This window comes from Zootoca vivipara, chromosome 4 (genome assembly GCF_963506605.1).
Source record: "Zootoca vivipara chromosome 4, rZooViv1.1, whole genome shotgun sequence".
In the NCBI taxonomy this organism is placed as follows: domain Eukaryota; kingdom Metazoa; phylum Chordata; class Lepidosauria; order Squamata; family Lacertidae; genus Zootoca; species Zootoca vivipara.
In genome coordinates this window covers 39,397,843-39,413,738 of record NC_083279.1, presented here as the reverse complement: position 1 = coordinate 39,413,738, position 15,896 = coordinate 39,397,843, and the positions used below count along the sequence as shown (strand labels likewise).

General features: G+C 39.8%; 1 protein-coding gene across 2 annotated transcripts in view; it reads right to left on the bottom strand.

Annotated features, from left to right (window-relative positions):
* Positions 1 to 15,896, bottom strand: part of CNKSR2 (connector enhancer of kinase suppressor of Ras 2) — a 144,177-nt gene that overhangs the window by 118,469 nt on the left and 9,812 nt on the right. For both annotated transcript variants that reach the window (XM_035115478.2, XM_035115480.2), the window contains exon 2: positions 2,631 to 2,794. In XM_035115478.2, coding sequence (XP_034971369.1) covers positions 2,631 to 2,794 — 164 coding nt within the window. The remainder of the gene's footprint in view (positions 1 to 2,630; positions 2,795 to 15,896) is intronic.

Sequence of the window (15,896 nt, the reverse complement as noted above, 5' to 3'; positions counted from 1 at the left end):
CAGTCGTACCTTGGACGACTGGTGGCACTGTGGTCTAAACCACTGAGCCTAGGGCTTGCCAATCAGAAGGTCGGTGGTTCGAATCCCCACAACAGGGTGAGCTCCGTTGTTCAGGCTCAGCTCCTGCCCACCTAGCAGTTTGAAAGCACGTCAAAGTGCAAGTAGATAAATAGGTACTGCTCTGGCAGGAAAGTAAACGGCGTTTCCGTGCACTGCTCTGGTTAGTCAGAAGCAGCTTAGTAATGCTGGCCACATGACCCGGAAGCTGTCTGCGGACAAACACTGGCTCCCTTGGCCTATAGAGCGAGAAGAGCAAATTGGATCCCCAATGATCGAAACCCAGAAGTGAGTGTTCTGGTTTTTGAATGATTTTCGGAAGCCGAACATTCGGCGCAGCTTCCGATTGGCTGCAGGAGTTTCCTGGAGCCAATCAGAAACCGCACTTTGGTTTCCAAACGTTTTGGAAGTTGAACAGACTTCCACAACCAATTCTGTTCAACTTCTAAGGTACAACTGTAAATGTGTACTCAGTCTTATGTCTGGGGTGTTTATGGAGGGGTAGTACCTCTGTTGGCGGACATGTCGTGCACCTTCTGGCGTATTTTGTCCACCTTTGGTTCTCACCCTGCACTCAGCACTCGCCTGTGGCTCCCATAACCTGTCAGCATGTGACAGCGGTGACACCCCAGGAATGGCTTTGATTGGCTGACTAAACCAGGAAAGGGTAGTCAATGGGTCTCAAACCCTCATTGAGTTAGGGATTCCCCTGCAGGTGAAGACAGGCTCCAGCGGATCGAGTGACAAGACCAGTAGAGGGTCCAACAGTTAATAAGGTGGTTTCTGCATGGGCTGTAGATGGGGTTCATCAACCTGAAAAGGTAGCTCACCTAGAAGTAAAACTCTGATCCTAAACCTCCACTGATTTGCAGGATATCTTCAGGAGTAGAAAAGGCTAAGTACTAAACCCTACACAAATTTGGAGTGGAGAGCCTAAGACAGTTGGATGGCACCTTGTATGCTTTCTTCTGGCAACTCTTACAGCCAAGCTGGTGCCAAACATATTGCTCTGCTTTCCTTTGGACCACACCAGCAAGGCTGAGTGGGGGGGGGGAGAGATCTTGTCATCCGGGAGGACACTTTGGTGCTGCTAATGCAGCAGTTTAACTTCACCCCCAGAAGGCACACTCCATTGTCTCTCGAGACAGATGAGTGCCAACAACAACAACCCAGCCTTTCAGGGGGGAACGACCTCCCAAGGTGGCCAGATTTTTGTCACTTTTTGCTCCATATTCTAAAAAACGGTAAAGGGACCCCTGACAATTAAGTCCAGTCGTGAATGACTCTGGGGTTGCGGCGCTCACCTTGCTTTAAAGGCCGAGGGAGCCGGCGTTTGTCCTCTTCCGCAGACAGTTTTTCCGGGTAATGTGGGCAGCGTGACTAACCCACTTCTGGCGAAACCAGAGCAGTGCACAGAAAATCCGTTTACCTTCCTGACAGAGCGGTACCTCTTTATCTACTTGCACTGTGTGCTTTCGAACTGCTAGGTTGGCAGGAGCTAGGACCAAACAATGGGAGCTCACCCCTTCACAGGGATTCGAATCGCCAACCTTTCAGTTGGCAAGCCCAAGTGGCACAGTGGTTTAACCCACAGCGCCACCCGCGTCCTGCTCCATATTCCATACTCCTCTCCTATTGTTTGCATAATTGTAACATAAACTCTTAAGTCCCTTGAATTTATTAACTACTAGCTAGAAGTGAAATGCAACCAGGGCCGTCTTAAGCATATGCGGTGCCGGGGTGCAAAGATCCATCCAGCACCCCCCCTTGACCTTTTTTTAGGAAAGGTTCCCCAGAGTTGTTGACCTTTGCTCAGGAAAAGAAAACAGGAAACATAAGGAGCCCAGCGCAACAAACCAGTCTGAGGCACCTTGTGTAAGCAGCGTACGCTGGGTGGGTCTTTCCACGCCCCTACACCAACCCCCGGCATGTAGGAGGGCGGGGCCAGCAGCTTGCCTCAGCACCTCGCTCGCCCCCAAGCTCGCGACGCAGAGCCACCCGCAGCAGAAGAGCTCCCATATCTTGTCTCTCTGCCTCCTCACCCCTTACCTCTCCCTTTTAATTTTAACCAGGTATTCAAATACATAATTTGTTTTTAACTGCAGACTCAGTTCAAAAACAAGTTCAAAAACATGTTCAGTAATTGATAGACTCTGGGTACTAGTAAAATGCTTTTTCTAAACATGATGTAAATCATAAGCAGTCTTGAAATGTCCCCAGAATAAACTCTATACAAAACCAATTTTCTCTTAAGGCAACTGCAGGTTCTAGTGCAACTCTTGAAAATGCAAAACACCTGCTCGGAGTTCTGTTAAACAGCACTGGCAATAACACAGAGTTTTGAGATATATCACAGATCAATTATCATCATGCAGACTAGCCTCCTCAATTAAAATTCAATTTTGTAATACTGTAAGAAACTGGCACATTGAAAGTGATGTGATTAAAAGTGGTGGATTCCAGATTGATGTAGTAATTAAAAGAACATTTGTGGCATTCAAACTGCGGGAAAAAAAAACCCTGACAAAAATTGTCTCTCTCGCCACCCCACAATCTATCACAAAGACATTTACCAATGCACACAGCAAGTCAACTGCTTCTAAGATGAGTTCTTGATGACCAATTCGAGTAACCCCTAGATCCTCCAGTTCTTGATGAGTGATACGTAGCAACTGATCTCCACCAATCTTTTCTCTCTCAAAGTTCTTGATATACTGCTGCAGGCAATCATCGAGACCTAAAACAAAAACAAACAAAAAATGTGTGAAGGGAAGAAAGAATTATTTTTCTGTATAAATGAAATAAGGGGGAATATATATTAGACTGAATAATTTAAGCAAAATGTTTCACAAACTGATCAACAGAGATTTGAACATTTAGATGAATATGGAGGGAAATTGGCGGAATCAAAATTCTTGTATAAAATTCTTTAGCTTCGTTGAAGCAGTATTCCACTAATTTGTTCTCACTCATTCACCTTAAAGCCACATACCTTTAAACCCTAGTTTCAAACTAACTTTCAGCAGTGCTAATACTAACTACAGTATTAGAATTTATAGTATAATTTATGCAGAAACAATAAGGAATGAAGAAAATGAAGGCTCAAACCCATTGCCCAGTCCCTGCTAAATATGGTTAAAATGTCAGCAATGTTAAGTTTGTCTGCATCTGGCCTATGTTGTTTTCTCATTCCTTGTACCATGCTCACTTTCGTCACAATATGTTAGCTGAGGGGTTCCCAAACTAAGGCCCGGGGGCCGGATGCGGCCCAATCGCCTTCTAAATCCGGCCCACGGACAGTCCTGGAATCAGCATTGTTGGGGTTAAAAGCAAAATCAGCAGAAACTGGTTGAGGAACTTACACATAGAGACCAAGACTTAAACAAATGCTTGGTTTAATGGAGAAAGTAAATTTAACAAAAATTAAATCAGGCTTATACAAAATACCCACACAACCAAACCACCCACCAAGAGCACACTGGGAAAACGCCCAGCACAGAGGCAACACACAACACCCCTGATATACCCTGCATCATCAGCTTCACAGCAACACCTGTAGAGCTGCTCCACAGCTGCAGAGCCCCAGTCATTAAATCTTTCCTGACTCTTAAAGATACAGTGAAACAATAATGACACTTTTACACAATCATTCAACATATCCCCTGCAGTTCATTATTGTGAAACAGAGACAAACTTTGTACATGTCTTTCATGCGCAACTTTTGGAAGTGCTTTAGTAAAGATGTCTGCAACTTGTCTGTCACCGGGGACATATTCAAAAACAATTGTTTTGTCAGCAATCAAATTCTTTACAAATTGTAAACGTAATCTCAACACTCTAGTGCGCTGTGTGTTGGTTTCTGAGCACAGGATAGCAAGTCCACTCTGGGAATCGAGATAAACTTTTACTGGGAGTGATGCTGGCATCTTTAAGTCTTCAAATATTTGTAAATACCACTCTATATCACGAATGGCCTGAGTACAGGCATATAACTCACTTTCAGTTGAAGAAAGACAATTAATCCTTTGATTCTGTGCTTTCCATTCAAAAGGACACCCATTATAAAAATAAACCATACCAGATGTACCTTTGTAATTATTTTGCTCTACAGCATGAGATGCATCACAATATATTTCAAAACCTTTGTCAATAGATGGTGTAAACTCCAACCTATAATGTTTTGTGTGTTTGAGGTACATCACCACTCTCTTAAGAGCTTTGAAGCATTGGGTAGTGGGTTTTTCTACAAATTTTGCCAGAAAATGAAAAGCATAAGTTACATCTGGCCTTGAAACTCTTTGAATAAAATTGAGCTTGCCTATGGCAGAGCGATACAAAGTTTTGTCAGAGAACGTGTTATTGCCATCTGTAAAAGTAAAACCACATACCATAGGCGTTTCTTTCCCATTTGCATTCTTTAAACATAACATTTCAACAAGATCATCTATTTTTGCATTTTGATGAATCAGATAAGAACCATTTTTGCCTTCTTCAATTTGCATGGATATATAGTTTTTAGCTTTGCCTAATTCTACCACATCAAATTTTTCTTGTAACAGTGACACTATCTGTGTATATTCATGTTTAGTTTTTGTAGAAATTAATATATCATCTACAAACACACATAATTTGGTCACAGAATTTCCATTTTCTTTTGTAAATACACAGTTATCTGCCTTGCCTTGTGTAAAACCAAAATTCAGCAATTCCTTCACTAAAGTCTGATGCCAGTTTTTACCACTCTGATGCAAACCATAAAGAGATTTATTTAGTTTGCACACTACTCCTTTAGTGGCGATTACGCCATCAGGGACACGCATAAAAATTTGTTCTTCTAAATCTGCAAACAAATAGGCAGTTTTTATATCTACATGATAGACAGAATGTCCACGCTGGGATGCATCTTTTAACAAAAGCTTAACAGATTCATATTTTACGCTCGGTGAGTAACACAAATCATAGTCTTCACCTGGGATTTGCTGGAAACCTCTGGCTACTAACCTAGCCTTGTACCTTACAACTTCGTTTTTATCATTCATTTTCACTTTATAAACCCATTTTGAATCAATAACTCTCATGTCTGGGGTTTGTGGTACAAGAGACCAAGTGTTATGCTCTTTTAAAGAAGCTATTTCAGCATCCATAGCTTTGTACCAATTTGCAGCTTCATGCAAAGGTAATTTTTGAACATCGTTGTAGCATTTTGGCTCAAAAACTGCTTTATTGGCATACACAGTGTATAACTGCTCTTTTGAAAACCGTCTTGGTTCCTGTCTCTTTCTGTCTGAACGTCTTAGTCCTGAAGAAGAGCTAGGCCCTTCAGAATCAGTAGAACTATTTGGACTTCTAGCTTCAGACTGTAAATTGCTATCATCAGACTGATGAGACTCTTGTGGGCTTTTCTTACTTTCAGAAAACTCAGAAGAACTTAACCTTTCTTTAGGTGTCTGTGTCTTTAAATTTTCAAACAAATCACCAGACACAACAGGCTTTTCGTCTTCAGATCCACTAGTATCCCCTGCTCCAGCGTCTTCCTCTTCTACTTCTACTTCCTCCTCATCAGCATTATCTAAACCATCTCTATCTTGAAAAATAGCAACTCTATTCCAATTTACAGTTTCAATCATGCTTCTGGTAATATGAAATTTGCCAGTTGCTGGTACATAAACTCTGTACGCCCCCTGCTGGTAGCCCATGAACTTTCCTTGAACACTACGTTCATCCAACTTGTGTCTAGCAGGGTAGTGAATAATAACGTCTGAACCCCAAATTCGCAGGTATTTCAAATTAGGGCGTTTTTTAAACAACATTTCATAGGGTGTAACATTTAAACTAGAATGATAGGATCTGTTTTTAACAAAAAGATAGGCATGAAGAGATTCCGCCCAATATTCTTTCCCCAAATTAGCATCATGCAAGTAAGTTTTAACACCTGCCTGCAAATCACGTTGCACTACTTCTACAATCCCATTCTGCCAAGGACTTCTAGGGCAGGACAACTCGTGAACAGTCCCCTGCGCTTCCAGGAAATGTGAAAATTCCTCAGAAACAAATTCTCCCCCCCTGTCAGAAAACAAATGCTTTATAGGTTTGTTAAAGTGGGTTTTTACCCAGTTGCAAAAAATCTTGTACTTCTCAAGTGCTTGTGACTTTTCAGCAATGGTGTAAACAAAACAATATCTGCTGTACTGATCAATAAGAGTAAGCCAATATTTTGAATTTCCTAAAGAAGGAGGGAGTGGCCCTACTAAATCACAATGCACACGTTCAAATGGCTCTGTTACTTTCCTGCCTGAGCATTTACCCTTTCTTGCAACTTTTATCTTATTCTTACAACAAGATACACATTGCATATAGTATTTACATGGCTTCAAGTTTAGTCCATCAACAATCTTCTCTGTCTTTATCACATCTGTGAAATTTAAATGTCCCAAAAGTCTATGCGCCTCATGAATACATCCGGAGTGAGGCTTTACATTTCTCAGCCCCTGACTTGGCTGGGTTACTCTACAGTTCACAGGTGGCTGTGAATGCTTTTTAAAATATAGTCTATATAAACCTTCAGACTCTCTGGCATACAATACACGCTTTCCCCCTTTGTAGAACTCACATAGTGATTTTGTGAAGCACACAGTTACTCCTTGGCGTGCAAAGCAACTTACTGATAATAAATTGTCCACTGATGGGCAGTAAGTGCAATTTGCTATTGTGATGTTCAAGGAGTCAAGTTTCACAGTACCTCTGCCAAGCGACTGTAGAACGTCGGAGTTGGCCAGATGAATGGTGCCAATTTCCTCTTCGAAAGAAATAAACAGACTTCGGTCGTTACAAAGATGAATTGACGCCCCGGAATCTACTACAAACGATTTCCACGTGTCATCTTTAATTACTTTACGACCTAATTCACGAACATGGAATGCTCGCGGCTCACGTCCATCTTTACGATATGCTGCCGACTGCTGGGTTGCTGTCTGTGATTTACGAAATGGAACGGACCCTGAAGCATTCTGCTTTTTAAATCTGCAGTCCCTCGCAAGGTGCCCCTGCTTTTTACAAAACCAGCAATGCTTGGAAGTTTTGAAAGCAGATGAATCACCACAGACTTGCATACGGCGTTCCTCATTTTTAGAAATAGGAGTGCTAATCCCACAAGTCTCCCTTCTGTCCAGCTCGCCCATCAATCTTGCTGTTACCCCTTCCACAGTTAATTGTGCTGGAGGTACAGCAGATATCTGGCTAGCTATGGCAGACGCTGACTCCTTTCTAACGTGCACTGCCGCAAGACTGTCCCACATTTCTTTGGCAGTTTTCTTATTTCTTATGTACACAACTTGCTGATCACTAACAGACAAGTTAATTAATGCCCTTGCTTTAGCATCACCTTTCGACCAGGCATCGGTCATAGGAGCAGGAGGGTCCTCTGTCACGTACTTCCACACATCACGGGAAGTTAGAAGTGCTTCCATGCGAAAGGACCATAGACTGTAGTTCTCGGCCGTTAGTTGCGGGAATGTTAAAGCCTTCTCAGCCTCAGCAACACGGTCTGCCATGCTGGAACTTTTCAACCACCAGCCCACAAAACCGTTGCAGCAAAAAGAAGGAAAAAACCTTTCTAAACCTTTCTCCAAAAACTAACATGTGCAGTTCCACACTCAACCACTGGGCCCATAACCAAGATGTTGGGGTTAAAAGCAAAATCAGCAGAAACTGGTTGAGGAACTTACACATAGAGACCAAGACTTAAACAAATGCTTGGTTTAATGGAGAAAGTAAATTTAACAAAAATTAAATCAGGCTTATACAAAATACCCACACAACCAAACCACCCACCAAGAGCACACTGGGAAAACGCCCAGCACAGAGGCAACACACAACACCCCTGATATACCCTGCATCATCAGCTTCACAGCAACACCTGTAGAGCTGCTCCACAGCTGCAGAGCCCCAGTCATTAAATCTTTCCTGACTCTTAAAGATACAGTGAAACAATAATGACACTTTTACACAATCATTCAACAGTTTTTACATGAGTAGAATGTGTCTTTTTATTTAAAATGCATCTCTGGGTTATTTGTGGGGCATAGGAATTCGTTCATATTTTTTTTCAAAATATAGTCCGGCCCCCCACAATGTCTGAGGGACAGTGGACCGGCCCCCTGCTGAAAAAGTTTGCTGGCCCCTGTGTTAGCTCATTTCATGCAGGTTTCATTATCATTTCTCAACTCTGTTTTAAATCCTTCTTAATTCTTCAGCCATGCAAACACAGTCCCATATAAAGGCACACATGACACTTGACTGTACAAATAACAGCATAATTTTATGCATGTTCAGCACTTATTTTCACTTTTAAAATGATATAATTGCGGTTCAGTGATAATACTACTTAGTATTATGTAAGTCTTTTAATGCTGGTCTTCAGGTGAACCTCACAAATTTAGCTGAATTTACCACACAGTCACAAACGCTGTTATTCAACCTAAAGCTTGGGCCTCTGGGTACTAGAACTGCTGATTTGCTATTAAAAAATAATGTGATTTGCACTTGAAGTAACTCGGTCTTCATGCTAAACAGTAAACTATTAAAACAGAACCCACAGTATGAAAAAAGTTGGAATCTTTGGAATAAAAGTAAACTTTGATACAAAGAACTACAAGAAAATAAAAGAATATTGTCTGAGCAGTATATAATGAATGGCCATTATGTAAAATATAATAAAGAAAAATTTGGCATGTTTTCTTCATATTTGATGCCAGAAACCCTTCTGACATACTATATAAATCTCTCACATTGCTTTCAAATTTGAAAATATCCACTGAAAACAGAACACAGACTAGTTGACGTAATCTTAAATGTTTGGTAGCGTCCTTAGTCAAGAGGGAAGGGATGATGCAAAATGTGAAGGTTGCTTGCTTCAAAGAGCAAATACCACATTAAAGGCAGCAGGCCCTCTGCTCACAGTGGTTATGTTCACACCAAATGTGTAGTTTGCCTTATCAAGAATGTGCTTCTATAAGTTTTGTGGAGTAAGCAATCCCAATTTCAGTTCAACACTAATTAAACCATGTCAACTTTCCTCAACCTGGTGCCCTCCAGATGCTCTAAGCCAAAATTCCCATCAGCCACTGCCATCATGGCCTATGGCAGGCATCCCCAAACTTCGGCCCTCCAGATGTTTTGGGCTACAATTCTCATCTTCCCTGACCACTGGTCCTGTTAGCTAGGGATCATGGGAGTTGTAGGCCAAAACATCTGGAGGGCTGCAGTTTGGGGATGCATGGCCTATGGTCATGGGTGACAGAAGTTGTAGTCCAAAACATCTGGAGGGCACCAGGTGGAGAAGACATGCTACAAATATAAAGCAGTATGCTTTATGCACAACAGAAGGATGTCCAAACAACACAAATAACTACAAGACTATTCAAAAAGTGTTCAAATCCACAGAAGTAGGAAACTGCCCAATGCTATTTTCCCATCCAGCCCATAGAAAAAATTCCCTACCAAACCAAATTTGCAGACATGAATCCATTATTAATTCCAACACCTTGTGAGTTTGTCACAGATTATCAGTATTAAATGGGGAAATAAGCTTTCCTGATGAAAGTCAGTATGAGGAACAAAAAATCACAAATACATTTATCATACTTTTGGCCAATACTATCTGAACTTTCTTGGCTCTACTTTGCCACATGAGATACACACACCTGAAACCAAGCGGACATGGTTAGTATGCAAGAACATTATACCAAGCAGGCCCGATTCCAGGCTTAAGAGGGCCTTTGGCACAGTGCCCCCACCGGCAAGCCAGCAAGGCCTTACTTGGCAGCAGGCTGCAATGGTGCCCTCACGAGTGCTGGTATTTCAGAGCCATCATGTAGATATCATCTAACTATCTGGAGTGCCCAATTCACACCATAACTCCAGAGCATTATGGCTGGCACTACAACAGATACTCCAGGGCACTGTAGGAAATTAAACAGGAGGGTTCATGGGAGCCCTGGAAAAGCAGGGCCCTGGGCAATAATCAGCAGTAGAACCTCCTAGATTCCCAGCCACTGCCCCAAGATTATGAGTTCTGATGCTACACCTCATACAGAGTCCAACTGTACTGCCCCATCTAGACAGACACGGTCTCACCCTTCCAACCTGATTTCCAATGAACTTAAATTTCCAGGGCTTTATTCATGCAGGGAAGATTGTCTACCACTCAGCCATCATCAAGGTTTGTGGCCTAGAATCAAGTAGGTGGTATTTCCATATCAGCATCAGACCCTTCCTGGAAGAGTGTAATGTTGCCTCATATGATGAGATAGCTATATCAGTGGTGAGAAAAGGCACACCACAAGCATTGCACAAAGGCATTTCACATAATAAGTGTACTGTGATTACCAACAATGATATACAGCCTTAAGAAGGCAGAAAGCTGATGCACCTATAACCAGTTTATGGAATTCAGATTTGCATGTGTGCTGAATAAAGCATCTTAACTATATTTTTAGGTCAAAGACAAATTTCATTAATCAAAACTTAATACTTGAGACATGCATTAAATCCTAAGACATCTGTTCTACAAGCAACTGTTAAATACTTGCAAGTAAAATAATAGCTGTCATTTTGAATAAGTTAGTGCCATAAATTAACAACATTTTATCATCACTTTTTTAAACTAAATATTAAAGCTCTTTTGATGCTCATGATTTAATTACTGCATTGAAGTCCTATTCCAACAACTGCAAAATGCAATCAGGTGGGACAAATTGTTCTTGATCTTATGTCAAAACTAGTGTGATTTTAATATAATAATTTGATGGTAATGTTACAATTACAATGCATCACTGGAATAGAAATTTATGTCTTCCATGAAACAGTTGCTTTACAATAAGAGAGCTAAGTATTAATTATTTCTGAATGCAATATGAAAATAAGGGTAAGGGTTTTGACCTAGCAACATATGCAATGACTTTATAACAGGACAAGCACTGTTCAGCAATTTCACGGTTGAACATAATAAGAGTCTCTATTCACTTCCCCCCCCCCGTAAGTTGTTTAACGATTTGGTCATTTCCAAGATACAGCTGTGCAAACAATATTTCATGTCTAGCTAGTCATCATTGTGTCTTAGTCCTTAGTCTACCTACCTCTCACACACACTTCCTGGGCAGGGCGGTGATGAGAAAAATCAAGTTACACACATGTACCAGCAGATATAAATGTTGAAAATATTCTAAAGATCAAGTCATGTAATAATTTCATTACCTTTCAGAATCCTTCTACAAGTCAGCCATATTAGGCTATATATAGCATCTTAGGGATTGCCACTCGCTTTCAAAAATTAAAGTCACTGAATACATGAATAAGTAAATGAGTGCTATTTCTTTCAAAATCAAGGAGGCCTTTAGACAAAAAAAAAGCATATGAACACACAATAATTGATTGATTTTTTAAAAATTATTTGGGACATCTTAATTGATACCTGTGGATCGTATTTTGGAAGTGTTTTTAACATGGTAAGATTTAGTTCAAATGAAAATGTTTAATTGCCTAAGAAAAATTCATGCATATGAGCAAAGTTCCAATTTTAGTTCATACATAGGTACTAAATCTTATAACCAGTAATTCAAAAACAGTGCCTGACGGTTTCCAAACATAGACCCAAACCTCCTCCTGGGAGCCATCATGCCAAACTGGGCACCAATGTTGTCAGAAGCATCCAAATTGGTGCAGTTTGTAACTGTCAGTCCAAACTGGATGATGTCACATGAAACTCAGGAAAAATATCTTCATTGGCATTCAAATCAGCATGCTTTGGAAGAGTTTAGTTCTGCCATCTTGATTCAAAATGGGGTCCAACCATTTCTAAAAGTAAACCAAGGGCTGCTTCCTCATCTCAGTGGCAGTCTTGCCAAATTGGGTGACAATATATTCAGAGGCATCCAAATCAGTGCTATTTAGAATGGATCAGTCCACTATCTTGATTCAAAATGGTGCCTGTCCAAACATAGGCCAAAAACCCACTCATCAATCTTAGCAACTGTCACGTCAAATAGGCCATGCTAACTCCAGAGGCATCAAAATTGGTGCAGTTTGGAACATTTCAGTCCACCATCTTAATTCAAAATGGTACACAATGTTAATCAAACATAGACAAAAATTGGCTTCTCCACTTTGGGAACTGTTGCACTAAGTTTGGCAACCATATCACAAAAGGCATTCAAATGCATGGAGCACAGACAGATGGGCAAAATATGCAGCAGACATACAAAATTGCATGGAAATCTGAAGGGGGGGAAAACCCAATTAAGAACTATACAGGAAACCTACTGGTACATAATTGTTTGTATCTCAAAGCATTTGTATACAAAGCTAAGGATGCAATTCTATGCACACTCACTTGTGATTAAGACCCACTGAAGTAGTGGGAATTACTTCTGATGATGTATAGAATTGAGGTATGATATTGACACATTCCAAATATCAGTCTATCTAGGGAGGGGGAACACCTCTTATATATTCTTATATATAAGTATGTAGAAATAAAATTATTAATAGCATTAACATTTACTATTACTAAGCACTGGAAACATAGCAGTTAGCTTTTGTAGTATGACTGGCTTCATTAAGATTTGCAAGATTTTAATAATTGTTGGGGGAAATATTCATTATGTAAGGCAATCAATATATTAGTTTAAATTATTATTGTGCTTCACATTGTTTCCTCAAATAGTAAAAATAGTTAACGTGTAAAACAGCCCAAATGCATCGTGTTTCGTGTCATAGGGTTGTTTTGAAAATCCAACATACAGTATCTTGTGAATAGTACAGTATGGTCAATACACAGATACTTTAGGAAACAAACAACCTTCCAAATTTACTGACCCAATGCCAATTCTTAGCCATTTCAAGTAGCAGTTTTGTTTAGCCCTGGCTCCTTATGCAAAATATCTGAATTTGAAGCTGAGAATTTGGGCATGCAAAAAAAATATGACATGGCAGTTATGTCTTCCTCAAATTGGTTAACATTGTCCAGGGGAACAAGCCCACACTCTGCCCCATGACCTGCATTGGGTATTAATCATTGCAGGGTTGTTCTTAAGTGAGAGGCCAAAGGTTTTAGTCTCACTCTATGAAGCTGATGTGTTTATCTATACTTCTGCACTTTTGTATTCAATAGTATTATTTGCTGAACATCAATAAACATACATATATGACTTTTATACAATGTATCTGTAACAGTTGCCAGACCTGTTGCTGAGGAAAGGGAGTGCCAGATGAAACAATGAACACCACGTGAAATTTTATATTAAGTATCGTAGAAAGGGTTAGAGATTGAAAATGTTATGCCTGTATACCAGATCACAGACCAGTCATGTGTGATAAGTGATGGTTTTACTAGTAAAACCAATAACTTCTGGAATTATTGCTGTATTTTTATTGTGCGTATTGTGCTAATGTTTGCTTGTTTATCCCCAAGTGTTTCTTTTCCAACCAACCCAGCTTAGTTTTGCATGTTAAACACAGGCCAAAAGTGTGGTGTTCTGCTGCTTATCAGTTTGTGCAAAATCTGTTGTTTGCTTATTAATGTTGAAAACTTCACCTAACGTATGCTGACCATAGTTTTTAGTGCAGTATTTTTGTTCTTATATATTATTTATTAACAAGCATATACTTTAAGTAATATGTTAAATAGTACAGTGGTACCTCGGTTTAACTACACAATTGGTTCCGGAAGTCTGTACTTAACCTGAAACGTCCTTCACCTGAAGCGACCTTTCCCATGGAAAGTAATGGAAAGTGGATTAATCCGTTCCAGACGGGTCTGCGGAGTACTTAAACTGAAAGTACTCAAACCGAAGTGTACTTAAACCGAGGTATAACTGTAATAGCAAACTATATCAGTAGCGTTTAGTATTGGTGTGTGTTAGAGGTTAGCTGACACAAAAAGCAAATATATGAGTTTTAGGTCTATGCAAGTGACTAGATACAATGCTAAGCAAATAATAACCATAACAGAAGCAGAAGCAGCTGGGTTCTTTATAACAAAACCAAAACCTGATTGGGGCTATTAGATGCTTATAATAAATCTAATGTGTTTGTTTTATTTGTAGGCCCAATCAATGGATTAGGTTACATAACAAGCAATACACACAAAACCACATAGAATAAAATTGTGAAAAGACAACATATTTACAAACGATATTCCTGTTCTTTCTCAGCTTGACGGATAGTCATTGGAAGAACAAAATATCACTGCAAATGCCAAATCACCCCTCTTAAAGTCTCTTCTCCACAGATCATTTTATTGAGAGCCAACTGGCAGCAAGAGCCATGTTCTCTTTCCCCTATCCTCCAAGGTACTATTAAGGAGGCATAGCTGCCAAGTTTTCCCTTTTCTCACGAGGAAGCCTATTCAGCATAAGGGAATTTCCCTTAAAAAAAGGGATAACTTGGCAGCTATGTAAGGAGGAAGGCCCCTTTCCTAAGGCCAATTTCCCAAACCCGCCAGATCACTTCTTTCTGAGAGTCAAATGCCAAATGCCATTGCCCAGAGTGGCTGGGGAGACTCAGCCAGATGGGCGGGGTATAAATAATAAATTATTAATATAAATTATTAGTATTGCTCCCCTACCCATTTTTTCTGCTCCAAACTACGCAACCACAACAGAAACTACTATTTCGGCTAGCTCAAAGGTGGATTAATTCAGGTGAAAGACTGGATCAGTGGATAGCTAGGAAAACACAGTAAAACCAGATTGCTTTGGAACAATAACTACTATAAAGGATTTCAATAGTTGAATTCATCCTGTTTTTTTCTTACCTGAAAATTACAATTTGCTGATTGCAAGAACAGTTCAAATACACTTTTTCTATTAAGTATATCTAAAAATATGCTAATATTCTTTCTTAGTAATATGAAGAATATCACATGTCATATTCATTTTTCAAAAAAGGAACACAAAAACAAAATTTTTAAAAAATCTAAATAATTCTTGACCATATGCATTTAATCATCACTTCAAAACAGAATGTTTAAATTATCAAGACTTTAGAAAATGCTTTGAAGCTCTCTCAGTTACTCCTAACTACACTGATGAATGACATACACATCTGTCAAGGGCATCATTTCCACTTACAATTATCCTTATCCAAACTGCCCTCCCTATCATGTTAACTTCCACTCATGTTGTCATGTACCTTCAAAATACATGTTTGATAGCTGTGCAGAACCACTTTGCAGTAATATACTGGCACTCAAGTCATTTCCACAACGCAAGATATCAGCTGCAAAACTACGTATTTCAGCAACAGGTGGTTTCTCCGGGAGACTATTAATACCTTACCCTCCTCCATAGCCCAATCAAATAATATTTCAAGGCTGGGTATCAGCAGTTTCAGATCTCTTGTATCACAAAACAGCATAGTGATAGGCACATATTTCAGTTCACTGTTAGTCCATCTAGTTCAATAACTTAATCCTAAAATCAAAGATAGGAAAGATTGGGGGGGACAAGTACCACTGCTCTTGCTAGATTTATGATGGCACAATACTTAAAATTCATGAAAGTTACTCCCCAGTCATTCATATGTAGGAATTACACATGTTAATTACAAAGAGTTATAAAACAGTCTTGAGTTATTCATCCATGTTTTCTTATTGCTTCAGGCCAAATGTTGACATTTCCATCATTACATTCCCTACTGTCATGTTCTTCATGCATTCAATATTGAAGAACAAGAGAGCAAGGCATTAAATACCTGGCTTGATTTATTTATTAAGATGCATAATAAGGTCAGCCCTTACAAACAAAGGCAGGCTCTTTTAAAGATTCTGATAATCCAGGGGC